General features: G+C 39.4%; 1 protein-coding gene across 4 annotated transcripts in view; it reads left to right on the top strand.

Annotated features, from left to right (window-relative positions):
- The window catches only part of LOC105470104 (transmembrane protein 117), a 579,101-nt gene that overhangs the window by 6,966 nt on the left and 544,427 nt on the right, over positions 1-27,708 (top strand). For all 4 annotated transcript variants that reach the window (XM_011721851.3, XM_011721853.3, XM_011721855.3 and 1 more), the window contains exon 2: positions 1,516-1,820. In XM_011721851.3, coding sequence (XP_011720153.1) covers positions 1,544-1,820 — 277 coding nt within the window. In that variant the 5' untranslated portion in view covers positions 1,516-1,543. The remainder of the gene's footprint in view (positions 1-1,515; positions 1,821-27,708) is intronic.

The raw sequence follows: 27,708 nt of genomic DNA, 5'->3' as shown, positions 1-27,708 counted from the left end.
ACAATGATACATGCAGACATCCAGCACAGAGCCTGGCATGTAAACTGCTGTAGACTTTGTAAATGACCCCCTTCTCCCTCTTCGCTTTCTGAATTCTAAACAAATTGGGAGAGAAGAAAAATGAATTGGCAGATGGCAGTCAAATTTTTGTCTGTATTATTTTTGATATCTAAGATTTAATCAGTGTTGTTGCTGAAAAACAGACACAGTTTAGTCTGAGAGCCAAATGGGCTCACGAACACCAAACACCAGAACTACATAGACATAATCATCCACTTACAAGCCCTGGTGGACCCAGACAGATCTCTTCATGTGGAAGTTACAGCTTGTGTTCTTTATGGGCAGGCTGGTTCCCAAAGAGGGAAGAGGGAGGAGCTGAGCAAGACTTTGGAGGTGGGCCTGAACATTTTCATTTTAAGATGGCTATGTACTTCCAGTGCACATATTCAGGTTAGGACCCACTACTGTAGGCATATTACATATTTTGCAGTGCCCTGTGCCTTTGGATGTGCCGTAGCCACTGCCTAGAGTGGCTTGCCTTCTATCTGTCCCTTCTTCACTAAAAAAAAATTATGCTAATCCTCCAACCTTAAACTTGGTGATATCTTTTGTGAAATCTTCCTCTTCTCATTCACCCAATGCAAAGGATTGCCCAGTCCTTTCTGTGGGCTACTAATCTTCCGTAGACTTAGCTATTTCATGGAACTTACTCTCTATTGAAATTATTTGATAACTAGACTGTGAACATTTTAATAAAAGTTTATTCATGTATATACATTTGTCAGTGTTTAGAAGAAGATCTGAAAGTAATTACAGCAAATTCGTAAGCATTCATAACTCTGAGGAGAGGAATTTGGACAGAGGAGAGAATATTGTTTAACTTTCATTAATATATGCTCATTTTACCTCTATATCGTTTTGATTTTGTAATAATCAAAAACAGGAGGCCAAGTATGGTGGCTCACACCTGTAGTCCCAGCACTTTGGGAACTTTAGGTGGGCAGATCATTTGAGCCCAGAAGTTCAAGACCAACATGGCGAAACCCTGTCTCTACAGAAAATACGAAAGTTAACCAGGTGTGGTGGCACATGCGTGTGGTCACAGCTACTGGAGAGGCTGAGGTGGGAGGATCGCTTGAGCCCAGGAGGTGGAGGCTGCAATGAGCCGTGGTTGTGCCACCTCTGCATTTCCCCCTGGGAGGACCTCTACATGTCATCTTGGTCACCATCCCAATTTTGGACAGTGTTCTGCCCTCTCACATCCCCTCGTCTCCCCTTACTCTTCCATTGTTTTTCTTTCCCAAGTCTCCAAATGATCAGAGGTATGATTAGGTGTTAGGGAAGGGGCAATATTTGCTTTCCTCATTCTCAGACTTGTCTTGGAGCCATAAGTAGGAACAGGTATCATCTTTTCCAAATAACTTTTTATGGAACTCTTATAAACCTGAACTGATAAAAAGAAGGAAGAGACTACTTGTTTTCCTGCTCTAACCCTATCTATCTTTTCTTATACAGGTAAACTACGAACTGGGAGTTTTGAAGAATGGGTAAAGACTTTCGTTATTATTTCCAGCATCCCTGGTCTCGCATGATTGTGGCTTACTTGGTGATCTTCTTTAACTTCTTAATATTTGCGGAGGACCCGGTTTCTCATAGCCAAACAGAAGCCAATGTTATTGTTGTTGGAAACTGTTTTTCATTTGTTACAAATAAATACCCTAGAGGAGTTGGCTGGAGGATTTTGAAGGTGCTTCTATGGCTACTTGCCATTCTCACAGGACTAATAGCTGGCAAATTTCTGTTCCATCAGCGTTTGTTTGGTAAGTACCATGACTCATGAAATGTAGTATTGCTCATTATTTAATTTATATTTTCCAAGATACAACTTTACTGTTTCTAAATGCCAATGTAGGAGACATTTTAGTTTGTCCTCCTGCCTTAAAGTTGTTATGTGTGGTTGTAACTGGGTTCTTCAACTACTCTCGGTTAATGGTTTACTTTTCAACTGCTCTCTGTTAATGGTTTACTTTTCCTACTGTCTAAGGAAAATTAGCATGAGGTAAAATTAGTACCAAACTTCATTTCAAAAAAATAGCATTCGGGGAGGTGTGGTGGCTCACGCTGGTAATCCCACCAATTTGGGTGGCCGAGGTGGGCGGATCACTTGAGGTCAGAAGTTCGAGATCAGCCTGGGCAATATGGTGAAACCTCATCTCTACTAAAAATACAAAAATTAGCCCGGTGTGGTGGTGCATGTTTGTAATCCAAGCTACTTGAGAGGCTGAGGTAGGAGGATCGCTTGAACGTGGGAGGCGTAGGTTGCAGTGAGCCAAGATTGCACCACTGCACTGCAGCCTGGGTGACAGAGCGAGACTCCATCTCAAAAAAGAAAAAAAAAAAAAGCATTAGGAATAAAATGAATATATACATAATCTTTTGTTTTGAAAACTTGTTTAAAAATTTTAAATTTTTTTAAATTATGCTTTTAAGTTCTAGGGTACAGGTGCACAACGTGCAAATTTGTTATATAGGTATACATGTGCCATGTTGGTTTGCTGCACCCATTGACTCAACATTTACATTAGGTATTTCTCCTAATGCTGTGCATCTCCCTGTCCCCAACCCCATGACAGGCCCTGGGTGTGATGTTCCCCGCCATATATCCGAGTGTTCTCATTGTTCAGTTCCCACCTATGAGTGAGAACATATGGTGTTTGGTTTTCTGTCCTTGTGATAGTTTGCTCAGAATGATCGTTTCCAGCTGCTTCCATGTCCCTGTGAAGGACATGAACTCATCCTTTTTTATGACTGCATAGTATTCCATGGTGATATATACGTAATCTTTTTTAGAGAAGATACAAACAAGAAAATAGCTCCCCCCCCGTAAATAGTACCTAAGTGTGGCAGAGAGTTTATAAATCATAAAGAAAATGACTCCATATCACACCACATTTTCGTTAAATATATTTTACACATATTGTTCATTCAGGGAGTTGGAACTGTAAACTTTTACTCTCTCTCTCTCTTTTTTTTTTTTGAACATTGGCTTTAGGATGTTTATTTTTGAACCTATCCAACCAAAGAATAGTATATTAGTAAGGAATCTCTTGATAATGACAGAAGAAGAGACTAAATTAGTTTAAGTTAAAAAGGTAACTTACTATAAGGATGTTAGGATATTTCAGAGACCAAGGATAGAATGAAGTGACAGGGACATTGGGACATTGGGATAAATGAAACCAAGGGCTTGAAATCTGTTAGGATGCTATTTGTCTCACTTTCTCTATATTATCTGCTTTATTCTCCTTTTACACTGAAGGTGAATTTTTATTACCTAAAGAGACTGGGTTGACTTTCCTAGTCTCAAGTTTAAACTCTCAGTGGAGAGTGTGAAGTTATCTCAGGGTGTGGTTCCCACCTCTGAACTAACCGATTTTTGCCTAGAGGTAGGTGATATTTATTCAATAAATGTTCATCGCTTATAACATGCCAGACACAATTCTAGACAGTGAATCAAGCCGGCAAGGTCTTTGCCCTCATAAAAACTTAGTTCCTACAGGAGAGAGAAAGACTAAACAAATAAATGTACACTCTGTATGCAATGGGGGAAAATAAAGTAGTTTTGAATGCTGTAGTTGGGTCAATTAGGAAGAAAATTTAGATAGAGCTTTGGACTTAGCAGTGATAAGATAAATAGGTGACTTACTGAAAGTATTTTTGGTCTAGAGGTTGGATTAGAAACCATGGCAATGTTTTAAGAAAGAAATAAATAAATATCCATACACACACATACACATAGTATTATATATATATTTTTTCTGTTTATTCCTTACATTATTGCCATGTTTCTATTATATAAATATATAAAATGCGCATATTTTATATTTATTGTCTGTGCTTATATGTATAAAAGGCACACATATGTATAGATGCACATAGTTTCTAGACATTTGGTGAGAAACTAGAAGAAAGAAATGGAGAAGTGCTAAAAATGGAAGAAGGGCCAAGGGAACATTTTGTTGTTGGTGGTGGGGCAGATAGTTTTATTTGGGGGATAAGATTAATTGACCTGCTTATATTCGTGGGAGAAGGAGCTAAAGTGGAGGTAAAAAGATATAGAAGAAAGACAACATCTCTGAAGGTTTCTGTGGTCTCAGACTTAAGACACAGGTAGAAATGGTGGCTTGGAGAGGAAAAGAGGAGAGACCCTGGTTTCTCAAATATAGGCATGAGTGAGATAAAGATTGGTACTCCATTAGATATGTTTGAGGTGGACGAACAGGAAGGTGAATATTCTTCTGTCTATTAAAGCTGATAACCTGATATCTCTTTAATCTGCTAACCTCTGTTTTACTGTGAAAAAGAAGATCTGACGATAAAGATGGAGGGGCTTGATGATGCAAGCGGTTTAAGGAAGTGGTTAAGGTTTGGAACAGTGGCCCTAGGGAGTTGGGAAGTGAACTGACTCAGAACAAATGAAAGGGTTGCTGATGATCATGAGGGTTGTTAGCCACTATAAATTTGAATGATACCAGTCTGGATTGTTGAGCAGTGTTCTTTTTGAGAGTTCAGTCATCCAGAAGAGAATTTGAGCGTGATTCATCTGGGTGGAGACTGATCAGGCTTGCTGTATTGGAAACAAAGGATGGAAAATAAATGGAGAGTTACAGGAAAAGCATTATTCATTTGACTGATAGGGGATTGTGGTTGGACGTGGAAAACAGGTGAGGGAGATGATGGTCTGGTACTGGGGGAACCCGCCCCCAATATTTTAAAGTAGGTTCTTTCTATTTTCCATAAGTGTTGGCCTGCTGAGAAATAAAGATAGACAGTATAAAGAGAGGAATTTTACAGTTGGGATGCCAGGGGTGACATCACATATTGGTAGGACTGTGATGCCCACCTCAGTCTCAGACCAGCAAGTTTTTATTAAGGGTTTCAAAAGGGGAGGGGGTGTAAGAACAGATAGTAGGTACAAAGATCACGTGCTTCAAAGAACGAAAAGCAGAACCACTGATAAGGGCCTAATAAAGATCACATGGCAAAGGGCAAAAGCAGAACCACTGATAAAGGTCCAACAAAGATCACAGGGCAAAGGGCAAAAACAGAACCACTGATAAGGGTCTATGTTCAGCAGTGCATTGTCTTGATAAACATCTTAACAGAAAACAGGGTTCAAGAGCAGAGAACTGGTCTGACCACAAATTTACCAGGGTTGAGTTTTCCCAACCCTAGTAAGCCTGAGGTTTCTGCAGGAGACCAGGGTTTATCTCAGTCATTATTTCAACTGCACAAGACAGACATTCCCAGAGCGTCCATTTATAGACCTTCCCCCGGGAACGCATTATTTTCCCAGGGTATTAATATTAATATTCCTTGCTAGGAAAATAATTGAGCGATATGTTTCTTACTTGCACATCCATTTATAGACTCTCTGCAAGAAGAAAATATGGCTCTTTTTGCCAACCCTGCAGGCAGTCAGACCTTATGGTTGTCTTCCCTTGTTCCATAAAAATTGCTATTATTCTGTTCTTTTTCAAGGTGCACTGATTTCATATTGTTCAAACACACATGTTTTACAATCAATTTGTGCAGTTAACACAATTATCACAGTGGTCCTGAGGTGACGTATATCCTCAGCTTACAAAGATAACAGGATTAAGAGATTAAAGTAAAGACAGGCATAAGAAATTATAAAAGTATTATTTGAGAAATGATAAATGTCCGTATTAAGATGAAAAACAATTTATGTTCCTCTGCCACGGCTCCAACCGGTTCCTCTGTTCAGGGTCCCTGACTTCCCATAACATTCTGGGAGGAGTGGGCAGGGGCCTGAAGATTTGGATGAGGCTCAACAGGTGAGATGGGAGTAAGAAAAAGGAAAGAATTGGTGGGTGTGGTCACATGACATGTTGTAACAGAAGTAAACCATTCTTCAGTAGTGATTCCCAAGTAGGGTGTGGTCTTTAGAGAGTGAGTCCTAAAGTAGAGTGGAGAGATGGGTCATTGACACAGAGAATATTTAGGAACTCAATGTTAGTTGGATCATCCACCAAACATTAAACAAGCATCATGTCCTGCATAGTAATTATATGGATAGAAGAGGATAAGGGTGGATAGTGAATGGAAGTGGGTCATTTTCCAAAAATGGATAGAGAGTGCTGGGGAGACAAAACAAAAGATACCTGTTACAAGCAATGGCTGGATGTATTTGGATTCCATTCGAGAAAATTTTCTCAGCGTAGGAAGCTAAGGCAAATTTAGACCAAAATATCTAGTTTGGAGAAAAGTCATCTGCCTGTATTGAAGATTGAGAATCACACCATTAAGCTAATGGTGTGAATTATAAACAGGACATTTGGTTTTGTAATCACTACATTTTGTTAAATTATTCTGTTGCAAACTTTTATCTCTTATACTAAAATCACATTTCAGTTATGGCTTACATTTTAATTCTCCTGGTGATATAAGTAATCAGCCCTGAAAAAGCACTTTTGATTTCAAGTGGTTTATTGAGTATAAATTATTTTAAAATAATGGAAGTGAGTTGTATTTTTTTTTTTTTTTACTTACAGTAGGAAAGATTATATGATGTACTCAGCTTGATTTCTTCTATTTGGCAATTTCCTTCTCCTTTTTCTCTTACTAAAAAACCTATGAAATTTTATGGAATATTAGAGAAGGAATCATAACCTTCTGTAAATGGTGAGGACTCTTGATTTAATTTCCTGATGAACTCCAAACTTGTCCCCTCTCATTCTCTGATCAAATTTCATAATAAACTTTGAACTTGTCTTCTTCTTCTGTCTCTGCTCATGGCAATTGATTCTTCCTTACTTCATGAACTATTAATCATTTCCTCCTAATGGTTATCTGCTCCTCTTGTTCATTATGGATTTTGCTAGTGGAATTATTTTTTCCATATTGCTAAATGGCTTCTGTCACTCTTCTGTGGTGAGTAGGTCTTTGCAAACCTATCCCCAAAGACTGAGGAAGCTGAGAGGCTGAAGAAAGAGGCTGGCATATCCATTTTCACAGGAAACAACACTTAATAGGGACTTATTAACAGAAGCCATATCTCGGTCCCTGTGAGGTGACGTATCCTTGCCCTGTTATTCTCCAGACCCAGGGCTTATACACCACAGAGAATTTGCTTAAGGGAAGGATTCATGGTAAGTAAAAATCTTAGAGGCCTTCCCAGAACTAGGGTTGATCAGAAGTCAACATGATGGATTAGCATTTAAGATGGAGTTACTTTGACCTGCAGAACCACCAACAGAATAAAATCTAAACTCCTTTGATTGATACTCGAAGCTGTTTATGATCTACTCCTTCCTCACTCCAAACCTGATTTTTCACATTCCACATATTGCAGGGAAATATTTGCTGGTTCTCAAACTTGCCATGTTATCTCATGTCCCAGTGTTTTTTGCCTATGTACTCTTCCATGCCCGTTATGCTCCTCTCTGCTTTGTCACCTTGGCTAGTTTTCCATTTTCCTTCAAATCTCAGTTCCAGCATTATCTCCTCTGTGGCACTTTCTCTGACTCCCTCCTGTGAGACTTCAGTTGTCTTCTCTTCAGCTCCCACTTGTGACTACTTGTACCAAAGAGTCACAACCATGCAATGATATGGAAAAGAATTAAAAATTTAATGCAAACATAGATGTTCTTATTGGCTTGGTATATGACAAATGTTTCTGCCCTGGTTCTCAAATAATTAGCATTTATTCATAATTCATTTTTAAAAGGACATATTTAACAATTTGTACATGCAAGCTTCTGATAGGTGATGATGATGATGAGGATGATGTTGTATGTATGTTGGAAGGGGTGGGATTGCTAATGACAAGCACAGAAATTTTCGTTACAGAAATATTGGAATGGCTTACAAAAATGATCAGAATCATTTCTTGAAATCAACTCAACAGCTTTTTTATATAATTCTCTAATAAAATGCCAAATACAAATATTATATAGAATGCCACTATCCCTTTCTTTTAATCAACTTGTAAGTCTTCCTTCATTTATTTTGTTATAGGAAGTCTCTTCTTAGTAGATTCCAGAAGAACAATAAGTATTCCCAATTTAAGGGATGTGTGAGAAAGAGCAAATTATTCTGTGAGCACATGATTTAATATACTTCATTGGTTATAAATTTAATTTTTCTGTGAGACATAAATATTAGGTTTTTGTTACTCTTTAGGTAGTAACATAATTCAGGAGCAATTCTGAAATCAGAATTGATAAGTTTATAATTTTTGTTAGTTTAAAACAGAATCTTTAGGTATTATATGAGGATTTATAAAAGTTAGGTTCCATTGGAATGTCAGTTTATACTCTTCCAGTACCTCTCTCTTTCATTTGCTTGGATGATTCTAGTTTTTTTTTTTTTAATGTGTTTTAATAATGCATCCTAGCTTTTTGGGGGATTATACTTTAGAGATATCCATGAATAGAGACATCCAAAATTATTATGCTGACAATTAGGACCTATCTACAAGGAGAATTTAATTTCTTGAGCTTATTCAAGAAATAATTTTTATTGCAAAAAGGAATTTAAATTATTTACAACATATATGCATAATACAGTAGAAGTAGAAAATCAGGACCACAGAAAAGGCAGAAACAAATTTGTTTTGATTTCATGAATTTCAAAACCTTACTTGATTTTGAGCTTCCTCAGAGCTGGGCACAAGGGGAAACTACATCACTGTGGTTATCAGCAGTGATGAAAATTGTAAGCTCCACAGAGGTATTTTTCTTTGCACCTAGTTGTAGAACTTCCTTGTCATAGATTTTGGTAAAGCTTTTCTTTTGTCTTGTGCTTGGAGATGTTGAATGGTGAAGTGGCAAATGCAGAAATGGATTTCATATTCTTGTGTCTTGAAGCAAACGTTCATCAAAGTGTAGAGTATAACATTTAATCAGCTGGGCACGGTGGCTCACGCCTGTAATCCCAGCACTTTTGGGAGGCCGAGATGGGTGGATCATGAGGTCAAGAGATCGAGACCATTCTGGCCAACATGGTGAAACTCTGTCTCTACTAAGAATACAAAAATTAGCTGGGCATGGTGGCGCACACCCGTAGTCCCAGCTACTTGGGAGGCTGAGGCAGGAGAATCGCTTGAACCCAGGAGGCAGAGGTTGCAGTGAGCCGAGATTGTGCCATTGCACTCCAGCCTGGCACGGAGTGAGATTCCATCTCAAAAACAAACAAACAAAAAAATTTAATCATGAAAGCAAGTCTGTGATGCTTTATTTCATGAAAACATTTCTATGAAGGGCAAAGTGATAAGGGTTCAAGTTACTTTGATTGAATAGCTTTATCTGAGGATGGATTTTAGAACATCAAGACTGTAATAATGTATTTCTCAGACAAACTCCTTTCCTGTTATTTGTCTTCTCTCTTTTACTTTTGTTTTCCAACATGTGCAGAGATCCTTTATTAGTTGCCATTTTCTTTTTAACACTGCCCTTTTAACACATTGTCAGATGACCTCCACCATAAGGAGCTGTCAGTCTCTCAACAAGAATGATGTTCTTTGTATTCATTGAAGGTATTACTTAGCTGGAACTGGAGTGATTGGAAGGCAGGCCACCTCAGAATGAGGTGGTAGGTGTAGCATCTGAAAACGATTCGAAGCCTGTTAATACTGCATAGTTCCTTTTCCAAACATGTATTTGCTTGTAAAATTGTTTCATTAATGTTTGATTTCACAGCTATACCCATACCCGAAACTGGTGAGTGAGAGATTATGTTGATCTTGCTTACCTTTTAATCTTCAGTGCCTAAAACAATGCCTGGCACAGTAGCATTCAATACATTTGATTAAGTAAATTAATGTTTCTTCATCCTTTACATGTTGTCTTTGCCAGTGTTGCCTTTTTTTTTTTTTTTAAAGTGTCTTACTCTGTTGCCAGGCTGGAGTCCAGTGGCACGATCTTGGCTCACTGCAACCTCTGCTTCCCAGGTTCAAGCTGTTCTCCTGCCTCAGCCTCCCGAGTAGCTGGGATTACAGGCGCCTGCTACCATGCCCAGCTAGTTTTTGTATTTATAGTAGAGACAGGGTATCACCATATTGGCCAGGATGGTCTCAATCTACTGACCTCGTGATCTGCCCATCTTGGCCTCCCAAAGTGCTGGGATTACAGGCGTAAGCCACCACACCCGGCCCAGTATTGCCTTTTTATTGTAAGATATAGAAAGGTACTTATTTGTTCATACATAAAATATAAGACATAGTCTCTGATTTCAAGGAATTTAAAATCTGGTTAAAAAGACAGGATACATATGCATCAAAAATCAAATACTGTGATGATACAAGAAAATGTGTGTCGAGTATCAAATGAATAGTATGGACTGTGAGTGCTGTGGGAATTTAGGAGAGAGGATCATAGTGGGCCAGGACAGGGAAAGAAAACTTTGTTGCCCATGTGGGACCTAAATTGAGTCTCAAGTGTGAGTGGGATTAAAATAGTCAGATATGATGAAAGGTATTCATTACAGATTTCAGGTCCTGGGGTAGATAGTGTGAGCGAAGATGGAGACAACTCAGCTGTTTTTTGGAGTTGGGGGAAAAGCTGAAGAATTCGTGCTCATTTTGACTGAGAACAATTTATGTTAGGAAAGAGGTGTTGCAATGAAAAGGTAGGTTGGGCCAAAATTCTTTGGTCTTTAAATGCCAGTCTTCTATCTTTAGACTTTATCTCTTCCATTATGGTCTTTAAGTCAAGGAAAATATTTGAATAATGTGTGAGATGGTGACAAGATTAATCTTGAAGCAGAATTTAAGGGGAATTGGAAAAGGAGAGATTCAGGGAGTAAAAAGGAAGTAAGAAGGTATTTTAGGGGCTGCCTGCAATAATTCTGGCTTAAGTTTGTTCAGACCAGTCTAAAATAAGGGGTGGATAAGGGGTGGAGCAAAGGCAAGCAGATGGGGGTACGTGAGGCCATGTGAAACTTCCACAACTGATGGGATATGAGTAAGCAAGAGTGAGAGTGAAATGAAAGGTAACTAGGAAGATTAGGCTGGGAGACTGGAGGACTGATTATCCTACCGGAAAAAAAAAAAAAGTCCATAGGAGAATCCGGTTAGAGAAGATGATAATGAGTTAAGGAAGTGATGGCTGTAGGTCATGAGCACGTAAGTGATGGCCCATTTACCTTGAACAGTTCACAGAACAGCAAAGGTGTGTGTTATTAAGCTAGTGCAGGCGGACTATTTTATTATTTATTTATTTATTTATTTTTTCTGAACCTTGCTCTGTCACCAGGCTGGAGTGCAGTGGCACGATCTCAGCTCATTGTAACCTCCACCTCTCGGGTTCAAGCGATTCTCCTGCCTCAGCCTCCTGAGTAGCTGGGATTACAGGCGTGTGCCACCACACTTGACTAATTTTTGTATTTTCAGTAGAGATGGGGTTTCACTATGTTGGCCAGGCTGGTCTCCAACTCCTGACCTCAGGTGATCCACCCGCCTCAGCGTCCCAAAGTGCTGGGATTACAGGTGTGAGCCACCGCTCCGGGCCCAGGCCTACCACTTCTTATCCAAAACCCTGAGGCCAGATGTGTTTCAGAATTTAGAGCATTTGCCTTTATTTAAGGTCACCCTGCTAAATACCCCATCATCAGACATACTAATATTTCTGTATATATGTGTGCATACTTACATTAAGTTGGATAAATAAAGACCATAGACAGACTCAAGTAAGTTCAAGTTAGGTTTTGCTACTAAATGGATTCAGGTTTGGTCAGGTTTTGCGAATAAATCAGTTACAAAAATCAGAGTCTCTTGGATCTCGGAATTGTGGAAACTGAATTATGGACCTGTACTTGACTATGATAAGCGTTTCTTTTTTTCTTTTTTTTTTTTTGTTGAGATGGAGTTTCACTCTTGTTGCTCAGGCTGGAGTGCAATGGTGTGATCTTGGCTCACTGCAACCTCTGCCTACCAGGTTCAAGTGATTCTCCTACCTCAGCCTCCCTGATAAGCCTCCCTGATATATGAAATATATACATCTTTGCTTACCCCAAGATAGCCAGCTACATAAAAATCATGATTTTTTAAAATGCTGTAGTTAAAAAAAGAGAATAATTTCATAACTAAATGGCTACAATAGATGAATACTTGCTGAAGATGTACTTTTCTTATGTTTATATTATGCAAATCATTAAGGGGTTTGCTATTTTCTATGTACCTATGTCTGTTTTAGTTTGAAACAGGAAGTCTGGGGACCAAAGCATTCTCAATATATCCAGAGATTTGAGAAGACAAATTCTAGTTTGTGTATTTCATTTTACTGTAACAAAAAGGATGTCTCCCATACAATACCAAGTAACTCAACAATATTTTGTCATAATGAATTTAATACAGTGAAATGCCTATTTGTCTTCTATTTTCTTAGCTTTAAGCTTAGTTTGAATTTTTTTTTTGGTATGTTGAACTGCACATATGATTTTATCATTTCAAAATAGAAAAGATTCAAAGATTCTGAAAAGCATAGTCAGGGTAGTCATGGTGATACAGGAATATCAAAATATGAATAATTAGATATTTAGGAATAAAAAACTATTATTTTAATACAATGATATGGGTATGGTTTGACTTCCTTTGTGTTAATTTGAGATCTGAATAACTGAATAGTATAAATAACCAACAAGTTATCATGGTCGTTGAGAGTATATTAAAACTGTATTTATGACTACTCAGGGCAAATGTCAACAACTGATTATTTTAAGAATTGTATTATCAGAGTGCTAAGGACTTTTTTGGGGAAATTATATGAACAGACACTGTCTATATAGCCAAATGCCATTTAGAATATCTATAGTTTTAAGCTTTGCCCCCTCAAAATGTTATATTTGATACTCATGACAAATATTTAATGTTGTGTCACCGTCTTCATTCTCAACCAGTCTGCGCTGAGTGCTGGAATAATACTTCTTCTAGGTGCTTGAATTGTCAACAACCAGTCCTTTTTCACAGAGTAAGTAATTTTAGAGCCCAAAGTGACCAACAGAATTTAAGTTAGAGAAAAATGTTATTTCAAAGTTTGGAGTGACCTTCTGGCATAAGGAATTTAAAAAAGCAGTTCCTCATGTCTATCACTATGAAACAGTCCCTCATATCCCATCACAATCCTCCTCCTCCCTCTCCAAACCACTCCTGTCAACTATAAATTAGTTTGCATTGTCTAGAATTTTATATAAATGAAAACATAACAGTATATACTCTTTTTTGTCTGGCTTCTTTCATTCAGCATAATTTTGAAATTCATTCCTGTTTTATGTATCAATACTTCATTCCTTTTTGTTTCTGACTGGTATTGTGTGAATATATCAAAATTTGTTTACCCATAATATCTGTTGATAGACATTTCTATTTTTATTCCAGTTTTTTATATTACAAATAAAACTGCTATGAACACTCATAAAAAAAATAAAATAAAAAAGCAGTTCCTTAAAAAGACGTGAGATAGATTAGGAAATGTAAACTGGAAAATTATTGATATTCGATTTTTTTTTTTTTTTTTTTTTGAGACAGAGTCTCGCTCTGTCGCCCAGGCTGGAGTGCAGTGGCGCGATCTCGGCTCACTGCAAGCTCCGCCTCCCGGGTTCACGCCATTCTCCTGCCTCAGCCTCCCGAGTAGCTGGGACTACAGGCGCCCACAACCGCGCCCGGCTAATTTTTTGTATTTTTAGTAGAGACGGGGTTTCACCGTGGTCTCGATCTCCTGACCTTGTGATCCGCCCGCCTCGGCCTCCCAAAGTGCTGGGATTACAGGCGTGAGCCACCGCGCCCGGCGATATTCGATGTTTTAAAAAATCCCCAGGAAGGCCCTTCTTCAGAGGGAGATTTGGTGTGTTTCAGCTACTGAACTTTGTAGCCCTTTTCAAAAAGCTAATCTTGTTACTTTATGTTCCTGTTATGTTCTCTCTCCTACAGCAGTGAAGAAAGGTGAGGCTGGAAGTCCCAAGTACATGGCCATTTCCTCCCACACCTGCTTATTAGGTGCTTTCATTAGTTTGCACTGCAGTCAGTTGCACATCCATTAGCGCTAAAGGGCAATGAGCTGCAGCTTTCAGTGTGATAGAATCATCTGGCTGCTCTAGTTCCCCTAGGACAGAGGATACAAACACTGTAAAAGGATACCTCAAGGACTTTAACTTAGGTTAGAGCATTATAATTAAGCAATTACGAACCAGGGTAGCTTTCTAGGTACTTTTTTTTTTTTCTTTTCTTTTTTTATTGTACTTGATAAAAATGAGTAATTCAGGGGCCAAGGGACTCTTTTCTTACCAGGTCCAATCATTGCCTCCATGTCCTTTTCTTATTTCCCACCTATGGGAGGTAATGGTAGAAGTTTCTCACAAAGGGGGCTGTCACATGGAATTAGAGAAGGCAGACTCATACATACATGGTGCAGAGGGAAACCACTTCACTCTTAGTGAGATGTAACCAGCCAGGGTGGAATTTGACAGCTGGCTAAATAACATACGGTAAAATTGAAAATGAAAAGTGCTTGATTACTTGATTCATTTAAAACCATGTTGGTAGAGGTCTTAGTTTGCTTATTTTTCAAGTAATCGGGTAATCAGTCCTGGCTGGGTGAGTAGTGTGATTTGAGAGGATGCTGCCAGAATTTTCCCCTGATTTGCTTCCTTTTATCTTTTACTAGTTCCTACAACTAGAATCATTTCTTGAAGATATTTTCAGCGGGTTTAAAATATTATGCTACTTGAGAGGTGTGATGAACTAACAAGGATGTTGACAATCCCATCATTGAGAGATCTGTACCCAAAGGATAAATAAGTGGTGGCAGGTGGGAGGAAGTAGGCCAATGTGCTGGTATGGTAACTATGTTGCTGTTCAGGGTTCTGGATAGAAGTGGGGTCAAAGAAAAGCTGTTAGAAGATTTAGGGATATGCAGAGGGTCAGACTGGAATAAGGGGCTTCTCCAAAGACAGGCTTTAGTTGTTTTACAGTGGTGGCCTTGACACTGTATATCTGATTTTGAGTATCACAGGTGGTCCAAGCAGTCCTATTGTTTTTAATCTGTATTCCTATCTTGGCTGTGACCCAGAGTTATTGTTGATGGGTAAATAGAAATGTACAGGGTTGATCTGCCTGCCTCCAAGGTCATAACAGTAGCCAGCAGTAAAATTGGAACATAAACTGAAGCCTCCTGATTCCCAGACAGGCGCCTTTTCAGGCATCCCAGATGGCGAATTGGCAGCTGGTGTGCCTTGTCTGCCTTAAGACCGGATTGTGCTAGGCCATTCCCTACAGTTTTGCTCTGCATTGCCTGTGTTCTGGCATCTTTTTCTGGCACCGCCTCCTGCTTGACCAGCTCTCTCTTTTAGTTAAAGAAAGTCATTTAGTTGCCCCCACAAGAAGTTCTGTAGTTTTAGGACAAAGTCTATCATTGCTGTGGATCCTGGAGAAACTCAGTACAGTGCTTCCTGTCCTTGTGGCCATCAGTAACCTAACATTCTTGGCTGGACTATACTTTTTCCCTTTAATTTTAGAGGAGTGAAATCCAGATATTCTTAGGCTACTCCATGCTTGTTATGATACTTTGTGTGTCCTTGAGGATGTGGCCATTGAAATGGACAGACTAGCTAAGAGTAACCAGCAAATACACACAAACCTGAGAGAGTGAGTTGGAACTTACTCTTTAGTATCCCAGGGAAGAGTGCTTTTTATGTCCTTTCCAATTTATTCCTGTTTGAACTGTGCTGTTTTTCAACATCATCATTGACAAATGTGTTGAATATCCATCATTTGCAAGGGAAAGCACCAGGTGCCATGAGCCTCTGCCTTTTAGGAGGGAAAATTATCAAATATGATAATTGCTAACACTGCAGTGTGAGTGGGAGGGACAGTCTCTTTTGAAGAGGTCTAGAAGTCATACCCAAGATAAATCATCAAATAAAGCTTCCTAGTGAAATAGGAGTTTGTGGGAATCATAGAATCTCAGAGTGAATGGAATTGGTGAGAGCTTCCTTGTTACATTTCTAGCCAATCTTTGAGCACCTCTAACAATGGTGACTATCCCAAAGACATCTCTGTGTTTGATCACTTTCTGCATTTCCTGTGTCTGAACCTGAGCTTTACCATGCAACTCCAGCGGAATTCTGTTGGAGGGAGGAGGGCCTTCCAAGCTGGAGAAATGGCAAGCACAAAGTTGTGGGGAAGGAAAGGGCAAAATGGTTGCAGTGTAAAACGTGAACAGGCCAGTGTTCCTGGATCAGTAGTTTTGGGTAGACTGGCAGCAGGAAAGAGAAGCTTCAGTGCAAATTGTGGAGGTTCTGGAATTCCAGATTTGGGAGCTTAAAATTCATTCTGAAAATGATAGGAAGCCATGGAGCATATCCCTCCCTTCTTGATTTGTAAATTTAAAAAGTTGTATAAACTTATTGTGGGAAAAAAACAGAATATATATGAAGTCGAAGAAGAAAAAGTTTTTGATCACAAGGATGACAAGATCAAAACAGTATTGTAGGAAAATGCATGTGGGCTTAGTTGGCCTTAAGGCAGGAGGTATGCCACAGTTGCTGGGATGTACCTGACCTCAAGTGATCAAGGCTTGATTTAGAAGTGGTGGCAATGAGAATGAAATGGAGGGGAGGAAGGAAGAGAATATGTGAGGAAGACTGATAGTGCAAATACACTTTTCTTCTAAATAACATCATTTTAAAGAGTTCTGTTCCCTGAGTCCTTTCCCATCATATACTGAACATAAGGCATAACAATCTATTTCTAAAATTGGCAACTTAAATTATCATTAGATCATCTTACTTTATTCTCCAAGTTTGCTGAAAGAAACAAATGTATGGTTCTGTTGGTTATTTGTGGCACTAGAAGAGACTTTAAGAAAAAGCAGATCTATGCTCACTGATATTAAGCTATGAAGGTGTTAATGTCATTGAGTTTCTTTTTATTATTATTATTATACTTTAAGTTCTGGGTACATGTGCAGAACTTGCAGTTTTGTTACATAGGTATACACGTGCCATGGTGGTTTGCTGCACCCATCAACCCATCAGCTACATTAGGTCTTTCTCCTAATGCTATCCCTCCCCTAGCCCCCTCACCCCCTGACAGGTCCCAGTGTGCGAAGAATTTCTTTTTTGAAGCTTAGCACTTGTTGAATTTGTGGATCATGCTCATTAATTTGTCTTATTTGCAAAGTACAGGAGCCTTAATGATATAGGACTTGATTTTGTTCATTCAGTAAACACTTAGAATTTTCTAGGCCCTGGGGATCCAGCATTGAACCCAACAAGGTCCCTGCCGTGACTGAGCTTACAGTCTAGTAGGAAAAGATGGATAATAAACAAATCATTATATATCAGAGGGCAATAAATGCTGTGGTGAGTAATAAAGCAGGGAGAGTCTAGGGAGGGGTCCCGAGAATTCCCAGAATTCTCTCTGTAATGAGATGACCTGAAGAAGGAGAAGAAACAACCTATGTAGCTTTCTTGGGGAAGACATCCCAAGAAGAGGGCAGGGCAGCTCTGAAAGCCCCAAAGTGTGGTGTGTTGAGAGTGTTTGGTGAACAAGGTGGCAAGGAGGTCAGTGGCTGGAGCAGAGGGAACAGAAAAGAGAGTAGGAGGAGAAGTGGAGGGAGGCGGGACAGCCGGTCGTAGGGTCCCTTTGTAACAAGTCTTCCCTCCTTAAGTAAACGGGAGATGCCAATAAACACATAAATCTGTATAGCTTTATTTAGTTTGTAAATTAAATATGGTGTATTTAAAGTTGGTGTTCTAGTGACGCCCTTGAGCTCATTGTCTTAGCTTATTCCGAGAGAATGCAGGATCTGTGATTTTTATTCTGGCAGTTCCTTTACTCTTCTCAGCTCCCCATTATGGCTCCTTTATGGGGCTGTCCACCTCACTTCCCTCCCTGCAGTGGAACTTAGAAGTGAGGGAAGATGCTTTTTAGGAAGGCTGAGTTACTTAATAATTTTTAAGAGAGATTCTTCTCTGTGCCTGTTCCCCATCCCTGTCAGTGGTGGAGGCAGTGCTAGCTTTGTAATAGTATTTTCAGCAGTGGAGGTGGGGAGTGTGGTCCTGGAGGCAGCCATGTGGGGAAGTTACAGTTGATTGTCTTTAAAGTTCTGACTCTCAGATCCCCCCATAGAGGAAGAAAAGCATCTTTCTTTCTCTAGGGATGAATAGATGTTCTGTCCATGTGGGGGAGGGGGTGTAGAGATGGAGGTTCACAGACCTCTCAGATTCTTTCCCTGTTACAACCCCAGCCATGAGTCTGCTAGTTCAGACACATGAAAATGACCCTATCCATTTATTTCTGGGTTGCTCCCCTGCTTCTATTTAGAGCTTAAACAGATTACTGAACTCTATGCTGTCCACTGAGTTTTGTAAACACAAAGTGCTTAACAATCTATGTTTAAAAGAGGACAGAGAATTTGCTTAACAGCTGAATTCTAGATGACAGATCAAATTGAATATGAAAGAAGAATATTTTTACTCTTCTTGAGAGCACTGTCACATTGAGGGGAGGAAGATCTTTAGATACAATACTTTGAGCAAGTCTAGACATATTTTAGCTTTAGGTATGCAAGAAAGGGTAATAAAAGAGACGTTATACATTTATTCGAGAGATATTATATGGGAGGATTGATTCTATGCACTAGGGATACAGTGGCGAATAATAATAACAAAACACTTGAGATTTTTATTCTTATAGGTTATGTATTCTGGTGGGGGAAAAATATACAAATGTGGTCGGTCATTCTTGCAATTCATCAGATATTTTTGTCTCATCATGTCTGACATGTGGTGAGGTTGTACTTGTGATTAGTTATGGCTGGTTAGGTCAGAGCAGGGGTGATGTGTGGCATTTCTGAACTAGAGCATTTGATTGCACATGCAAGACCCTCCAGCTTCTTTTTCTCTTCCTTGGCTATCAGCAGTTTTCCAGATAGTTGTTGCACTGTCTGCCTGAGTCTGCCAGAGTGAAGGCAATGTGGAGTAGGGCCCTTAACTGATCCTCAGTGGACATGTAGTATGAGAAGGAAATAAACTTTGTTTTTCTTTTTTTTTTTTTGAGACGGAGTCTTGCTCTGTTGCCCAGGCTGGAGTGCAGTGGCGTGATCTCAGCTCACTGCAAGCTCTGCCTCTGGGGTTCACATCATTCTCCTGCCTCAGCCACCAGAGTAGCTGGGACTAAAGGTGCCCACCACCATGCCCGGCTAATTTTTTGCATTTTTAGTAGAGACAGGAGTTCACCATGTTAGCCAGGATGATCTCGATCTCCTGACCTTGTGATCTGCCCGCCTTGGCCTCCCAAAGTGCTGCGATTACAAGTGTGAGCCACCGCGCCTGGAAAATAAACTTTTATTATTTGAAGCCACTGAGATTTTAGAGTTGGCATAACTCCAAGCACGGCATAACCTAACTTCTCCTGAGTGCCTGACTGGGAGAAATTAACAAGTCCTGACTGATATAGAAATTTAAAAAGTAACATTTTAGAAAAAGAAGTACTTCTAGCTAGTGATATAGTCTATAAACAAAACAAAACAAAACAGGCAGCTGTGACAGGAAATGCCTGGGATGGAGTGCAGAGGATACACTAAATAGAGTGGTCAGGTTAGCTGCCTCAGAGGAGGTTATATTGAAACTAAGACCTGAATGATGAGAAAGGAGCTAGCCAAGTGAAAATCTGGAAGAAGTGCATTCAAACTGAAGGAGTAGCACATGCAGAATCTGAGTGGTAAAAACATTTGGTACATTTAAAAATGTCTAGGAGGCCGAGGCAGGAGAATTGCTTGAACCCGGGAGGTGGAGGTTGCAGTGAGCTAAGATTGCGCACTGCAGTGAGCTGAGATTGCACACTGCACTCCAGCCTGGGCGACAGTGCGAGACTCTGTCTCAAAGAAAAAACAAACAGAAAAAACAAGAAAAACAAAAGACATCGGCCAGGCACAGTGGCTCACACCTGTAATTCTAGCACTTTGAGAGGCTGAGACAGGCTGATTGCCTGTGGTGAAACCCTGTCTCTACTAAAATACAAAAAATCAGCTGGGCATGGTGGTGGGTGCCTGTAATCCCAGCTACTCAGGAGGCTGCGGCACGAGAATTGCTTGAACCCAGGAAGCAGAGGTTTCAGTGAGCCAAGATTGTGCCTCTGCACTCCAGCCTGGGCAACAACGTGAAACTCTGTCTCAACAACAACAACAACAACAACAAACAAACAAACAAAACATTCAAGGAAGTTAGTGGAGCCTAAAGAGTAAGGAAGGAGGAGGTAGGAGTTTAGTGATGTTAGACTTGGTAGATCATGGTATTTCATTTTAAGAATAAGCCATCATAGAGTTTTGAGCAGAACACTGATATGATCCGATTTAGGTTTTTAGAGTGACCTTTTAGGTTGCTTTGAAAAGATTAGACCATTACGCATGGGGGCATCTCTGACTCTCGAAGCAAGCCACAATTCTCTTGATTTGGGGACTCAGAGCATGGAGTTCAGGGCTGACAAAACAGCTGGAAAGTAATAGAGCAAATCCTAGAAAGGGCAGACCCACAGAGGGAAGCCCGAAATTTTGTGTATAAACTCTCCTTTAATTCTTAACTGTCCCTGAACTGTTCACACTTGAGGGAATTTTTAAGAATCCCAGCAAAAGCAATGGCTGAGAGGTGGGAAGGGTTGAACAGAAATTTTAGTGCTGTCTACTGCAGTAAAGACAAAGTTTGGGGTTTGAGTCATACCACGTTAGAAGGATTGGTAAAGTCATGGGCATTGAAACCCCAGAAGGGTGCCCCTTAGAAATAAATAATACATCCTTGGGCTATAGGAGTTGCCTCAGGACTGTGGACAAAAACTAATGTAAATTTGGCCAGGTACAATGGCTCAGACCTGTAATCCCAGCACTTTGGGAGGCCAAGGCGGGCGGATCACTTGAGGTCAGGAGTTTGAGACCAGCCTGGCCAGCATGATGAAACCCCATCTCTACTAAAAATACAAAAATTAGCTGGATGTGGTAGTACATGTCTGCAATCCCAGCTACTGGAGGGGCTGAGGCAGGAGAGATGCTTGAACCTGGGAGGTGGAGGTTGCAGTGAGCTGAGATCGTGCCACTGCACTCCAGCCTGGATGACAGAACGAGACTCCGTCTCAAAAAAGAAAAAAAAAAAAAAAACATGATTAATATAGACCCATACATACCAAGTATCAAATCAAGCCTTCACAAGTTCAAAGTGATTAGCCGGTAGTTTTACATTTAATTTAAAGTGATTAACCAAATCAAGCTTTCACCAGTTTGAAGTGATTAGCCAATAATTAATAATAATTATTAGTAAAATTATACTCTTAGAGGAAGATAATAAAACAACAATGTATCATCCATAAAGTCCAGTTTAAAATTGAAGTTTATTATACATGCAAAAAACCAGGACAGTGCGACCTGTAGTCCAGAGAAAAAGTAGTTAATAGAAGCAAGCACTTAGATGATCCAGAAGCTGGCATTAGCAAAGACTTTATAACAGTGTTCATACTTTGTTCATGGGCAAGGACATAGAAAACCACCAACAGTTTCATAGTCAAACTGCTGAAATAAAAGATAAAGATAAAATTTTGAAAGCAGTCAGAACTAAAGTCACATTTCACATAGGGGAATGATGATATGAATGATGGTTAATTTCTTATCACAAACAAGGGAGGCCAGAAGATATCTTGAAAGTACTGTAAGAAATAAAAATTTCAACCAAAAATTCTATATCCAGCCAACATATACTTACAAAATGAAGGTAAAATAAAGACACTTTCAGGCAGGAGGATTGCTTGAACCAAGGACTTGGAGACCAGCCTCGGAAACATAGTGAGACCTAATCTCTACAAAAAAAAAAAAAAAAGATTGTGAAAAGTGGTGCAAACCTGTAGTTCCAGCTACTTGGAAGGTTGAGGCAGGAAGATCACCAGAGCCTGGGAGATGGAGGATGCAGTGACTTGTGATTCCATCACTGCACTCCAGCCTGGGTGACAGAGCAAGATCCTGTCTCTTAAAAAACAAAAATAAATAAAAGACACTTTTCAAACAAATCAACAAGACAATTAGCTATAGCAGACCTGCTCTACAAGAAATGCTAAAGAAAATTCTTCAGGCTGCAGATAAATGAAACCGTATAGAAATATCAAATATACAGGAAAGAATGCAGAGCACTAGAAATCATAAATATAGGGCTCAATTAGACTTTTTTTCCTTAATTTCTTTAAAAGACAAGAATGTTTAGGCTGGGCATGGTGGCTCACGCCTGTAATCCCAACACTTTGGGAGGCTGAGGCGGGTGGATCACCTGAGGTCGGGAGGTTGAGACCAGCCTGACCAACATGGAGAAACACCATCTCTACTAAAAAGACAAAATTAGCCGGGTGTGGTGGCACATACCTGTAATCCCAGCTAGGGGAGGCTGAGGTGGGACAATCACTTTAATCCAGGACGCGGAGGTTGCGGTGAGCCAGATGGCGCCATTGCACTCCAGCCTGGGCAACAGAGCAAAAACTCCATCCCAAGAAAAAAAAAAAAAAAGAAAAGACAACAGTGTTTAAAAGGAAAATTATAATATTGTATATCATGATTTTGTAACATATGGTACTATAAAATATATGACAATAATGACAGATTGGAGGCAAATGGAATTACACTTTAGCAAGATTCTTGTATTTTATATGAAGTAGCACAATATTAGCACTAATTAAACTGTAATAAGTTAAAAAGGCATGTTTCAATCTTTAGAACAATCAGTAAAAAATATAAAGAAGATACATAAGAAACCTAAATAGGATGTAAATTATTATACTAATAAAATAATATGCTGAAAGAAGGCAGGAAAAGAGGAGCAGAGGAAGAGTATACAGATGGGACAAGGATAAATAGCAAAGTGGTAGGCCCTATATTTTTTATGCAGAAAAATTAAACATTCTAATTAAAAGGCAGAGATTGTCAGACTGAATTTAAAAAGCTTGATCCAAGTATATAGTATTTATAAATGATGTATTTTAAATATAACAACACAGAACAGTTGAAAGCAACAGAACGGAAAATGAATATATCCTGTAAACATTTAGCAAAAGAAAACTCGCGTGAATATGTTAATATCAGACAAAGTAACCAAAAAGATGTTTTAAAATAATGAAAGGGTCAATTCGTCTGTACAATAAAACAATCATTTACGTATCTAGAGAATCAAAATATCGGATACTAAAACTAACAGAGAGCAAAAGGCATTATCATAGTTAGATAATTTATTGTCCTCTTACTAATTGACAAGTAAATTAGCTATACAGAAAAATCAGTAAGAATATAGACAATTCTAGCACAAGCATCTTGATGTGATGTTCACAGAACATTACTCCAGAAAAAAATACACATCTTTTTTTCAAGTGCAATGGAATATTAATCAAGATAGAGCATATATTGATCCATAATACAAATTTTCAAAAGATAAAATAATACAAAGTATGTTCTCTGACCACAAAGGAATTAAATTAGAAATAAAGATCAAATACACACACATACAGACACACACATACAGACACAGAGACACACACACACACACACACACACACACACACACACACACACACACACACACACTCTGCTGTCTCTCTTTCTGTCTCTCCACCCCTCTCCCCGCCAATTCTCTTTCTCTCTCCAAATGTTTAAAAATTTAAAAACACACTTCAGGCCACTCGTGGTGGCTCATGCCTGTAATCCTAGCACTTTGGGAGGCCGAGGCAGGCGGATTGCCTGAGCGCAGAAGTTCGAGACCAGCCTGGGCAACATGGTGAAACCCTGTCTCTACTAAAATACAAAAAAAAAAAAAAAAAAACCAAAAAAACCAAAAAAACAAAAAAACAAGAGCCCGGCATGGCGGTGTGTGCCTGTAGTCTCAGCTACTCAGGAGGCTGAGGCAGAATTGCTTGAACCTGGGAGGCGGGGGTTACAGTGAGCCGAGATGGTGCCACTGCACTCCAGCCTGGCGACAAAATGAGATACCATCTCAAAACAAACAAACACCCTCCCCCCCCAAAAAAAACACATTTCAAAATGCCTGTGGATCAAAGAAGAATTTAGAAGATAAATTATAAAATATTTCTAACTGAATGATGATGAAGTTATATAAAAATTTATGGGATATAACAAAACAGTGCTTAGGGTAAATTTATATTTTAAATGCTTATATTATAAAAGAAAAAAGTTGCAAATCATTGCTCTGTTTTTATTGTAAAGGGTTGGGAAAGGAACAGATTGAATCAAAAGTAGGAAGAAGGAAATAAGAGCAGAAATAAAAAAGGAAAAGGAAAAAGAAACAATAGAGAAAATTAATAAATCCACATGTTGATTATTTGATAACATTAATAAGAGTCAAAATCTCTAGAAATACTGGTTAAGAAGCAAAGAGAGAATACAAACTACCAGTATCAAGAATTAAAGATGGAATTTCATTACAGATCTAAAGAGATGAAAAGTACAGGGAATGCCAATTTATGCCAATAAATTCTAAAAAATCCACTAAAGAAACATAATAGAAAAAAAATTCTTGATAGGAATAACTTAACAAAACTGACATAAGAAGAAATAATCCACATAGCTATATATTTATCTAAGAAATTGAGTTCATTATCAAAAACCCCTTTAGAAAGAGATTCTTGGCATAAATGATTCCATTTTTTTCGTGCTCTTGGGGACTTGTAGCTGCCATCCTTCTCTAAGCAGAAGGAAGAGTCAAGGCTTCACTTACTTATTTATTTAATGCTATTGTAGCATTTTTGATGTGCCAGCTACTGTTCTGAGCACTTTACAAATAATAACTTACCTGTCAGAGATGTGACTCATAGTAAGGACATGAAGAGATAAAGGAAAATTTTGGGTATGCTTATTTTCTACAACATAGGCAAATAATGTATACTTAACAGAATTGTTTTCTGCCCACAGGTGACAGAAACTTGTGGGCAAATGGGAATATGCGTTCAAATGTGTACTCTGATGTCAGGATGGATCAGTCAGTGGCTTACTCTCATTTTCTGTCTGTATGCAGAATAGAAAACAATTGTTAAAACCTGGAATATGAGGCCAAACTGTAATGCTTTCTGTTCCCTGTTCTTGCTGCATCATTTTCTGCCTTTCAGGCTCATGCTCCTTCCTTGGATCTTGACTTTTTTTTTTAAATTTGTTGTTTCCAACTTTTTATTTTGAGTTCAGGGGTACAGGATGTGCAGGTTTGTTACATTAGTAAATGTGTGCCATGGTGGGTTGTTATACAGATTATCCCATTACCCAGGTATTAAGCCCAGCATCCATTAACTTTTATTCCTGATCCTCTCCCTTCTCCCACCACCGACCATACCCTCCTACAGGCCCCAGTGTGTGTTGTTCTCCTCCATGTGTCCATGTGTTTTCATCATTTAGCTCCCAGTTATAAGTGAGAACATGTGATACTTGGTTTTCTGTTCCTGTGTTAGTTTGCTGAGAATATTGGCTCCAGCTCTATCCATGTCCCTGCAAAGGACATGATCTCATTCCTTTTTATGGCTGCATAGTATCCCACGGTGTGTAGGTACCATATTTTCTTTAACCAGTCAATCATGGATGAACATTTAGGTTGATTCTACGCCTTTGTTTTTGTGAATAGTGCTTCAGTGAACATGTGAATACTGCTGCAGTGTGCATGTGACTTTTTTGTTTGTTTGTTTTGATATGGAGTCCAGCTCTTTCGCCAGGCTGGAGTGCAGTGGTGTGATCTCGGCTCACTGCAACCTCTGCTTCCTGGGTTCAAGTTATTCTCCTGCCTCAGCCTCCTGTGTACCTGGGATTGTAGGCATGCACTGCCATACCCAGCTAATTTTTGTATTTTTAGTAGAGATGGGGTCTCACCATGTTGGCCAGGATGGTCTTGATCTCCTGACCTCAGGAGATCCACCCACTTCAGCCTCCCAAAGTGCTGGGATTACAGGCATGAGCCACCACGCCTGGCTGTGTGCATGTGTCTTTATAATAGAACAATTTATATTCTTTTGGGTATATACCCAGTAATGGGATTGCTGGGTTGAATGGTATTTCTTCCTTTAGGTCTTTGAGGAATTGCCACACTCTCTTCCACAATGGTTGAACTGACTTGTACTCCCACCAACAATGTAAAAGTGTTCCTTTTTCTCCACAACCTCACCAGCATCTGTTTGTTTTTGTTTTCTTTTTGAGATGGAGTCTCGCTGTTATTGGCCAGGGCTGGAGTGCAGTGGCACTATCTTGACTCACTGCAACCTCTGCCTCCTGGGTGCAGGCGATTCTCCTGCCTCAGCCTCCTGAGTAGCTGAGATTACAGGCACCTGCCACCACGCCTGGCTAATTTTTGTATTTTTAGTAGAAACAGAGTTTCACCATGTTGGCCAGACTGGTCTCGAACTCCTGACCTCAGGTGATCCACCCGCCTTGGCCTCCCAAAGTGCTGGGATTACAGGTGTGAGCCACCACACCCAGCCCTTTTTTTTTTTTTTAAATTAAGATGGAGTCTTGCTGTGTCGCCCAGGCTGGAGTGCAGTGGCACGATCTTGGCTCTCTGCAACCTCTTCCTTCTGGATTCAAGCAATTCTCCAGCCTCAGCCTCCTGAGTAGCTGGGATTATAGGTGCCTGCCACCATGCCTGGCTAATTTTTTTTTTTTTTTTTTTTTTTTTGTATTTTTAGTAGAGATGGGGTTTCACCGTGTTAGCCAGGATGGTCTCGATCTCTTGACCTCGTGATCCGCCCGCTTTGGCCTCCCAAAGTGCTGGGATCTCATTTTGGTTTTGATTGGCATTTCTGTAAAGATCAGTGATCTTGAGCTGTTTTCATGTTTGTTGTCCACATGTATGTCTTCTTTTGAGAAGTGTCTGTTCATGGTTTTGTGTCTGAAAATCAACTCTGAATAAAATATCTATCTTTAGCTGTCTCTACAACAATGAATAGTATTTATTTACAACTAGGTAAGCCATTACAGAACAATTTTGCAACATTTAAGAATTGGGTTGACTTCTTATTGATCTGATTTGATAATTTTTGTTAATTGATGTGTGCTAATAAGAAGCTAATAATGTTTCATAAAAGACTAATTGGAAGTATTTTTCAAACATTATTGAGGAATCTTTTTTCCTTTGTTCACAGCACACTACTAGGCCCTATTTAGTCTTCAGCAATTTTTCTAAGTATTGTTCTGACAGCAAAGAAATACATGTATCAGTTGATGAGTTTTCTTGGTGCTGTCTTACCCTAAATGGTAGTTGCTCAAAGGTTATGGATGTGAGTAATTATAGCTCACTGCAGCTTTGACCTCCTGGGTTCAGGTGATCCTCCCGCCTCAGCCTCCTCAGTAGCTTGGACTACAGGAGTGAGCCACCATGCTCAGCTAATTCCTTTTTTACTCTTTAATTTGTAGAGATGGGTCTTGCCTTGTTACTCAGGCCTGTCTCGAATTCCTGGCTTCAAGCAATCCTCCTGCATTGGTCTATTCCTGCCTTTTTAGTGGAGTGAGATGTGACTAAGGCATTTCAAAGCACTCTATCTTCAGAACCACCTGCTATCTATTTCAATTGCAGGTTCATTATTTTCTATTTTTGGCTCATATCCTGTAGTAATCAAAGATTGGCTTGAAAACAATATTGGCACAGACCATCATTATGAGCACCAATACTATTCTAAAAATAAAT

Source organism: Macaca nemestrina, chromosome 10 (genome assembly GCF_043159975.1).
Source record: "Macaca nemestrina isolate mMacNem1 chromosome 10, mMacNem.hap1, whole genome shotgun sequence".
Taxonomy (NCBI): Eukaryota; Metazoa; Chordata; class Mammalia; order Primates; family Cercopithecidae; genus Macaca; species Macaca nemestrina.
Note: the sequence above shows the minus strand (reverse complement) of the source record. Positions and strands in the feature narration are given on the sequence as shown.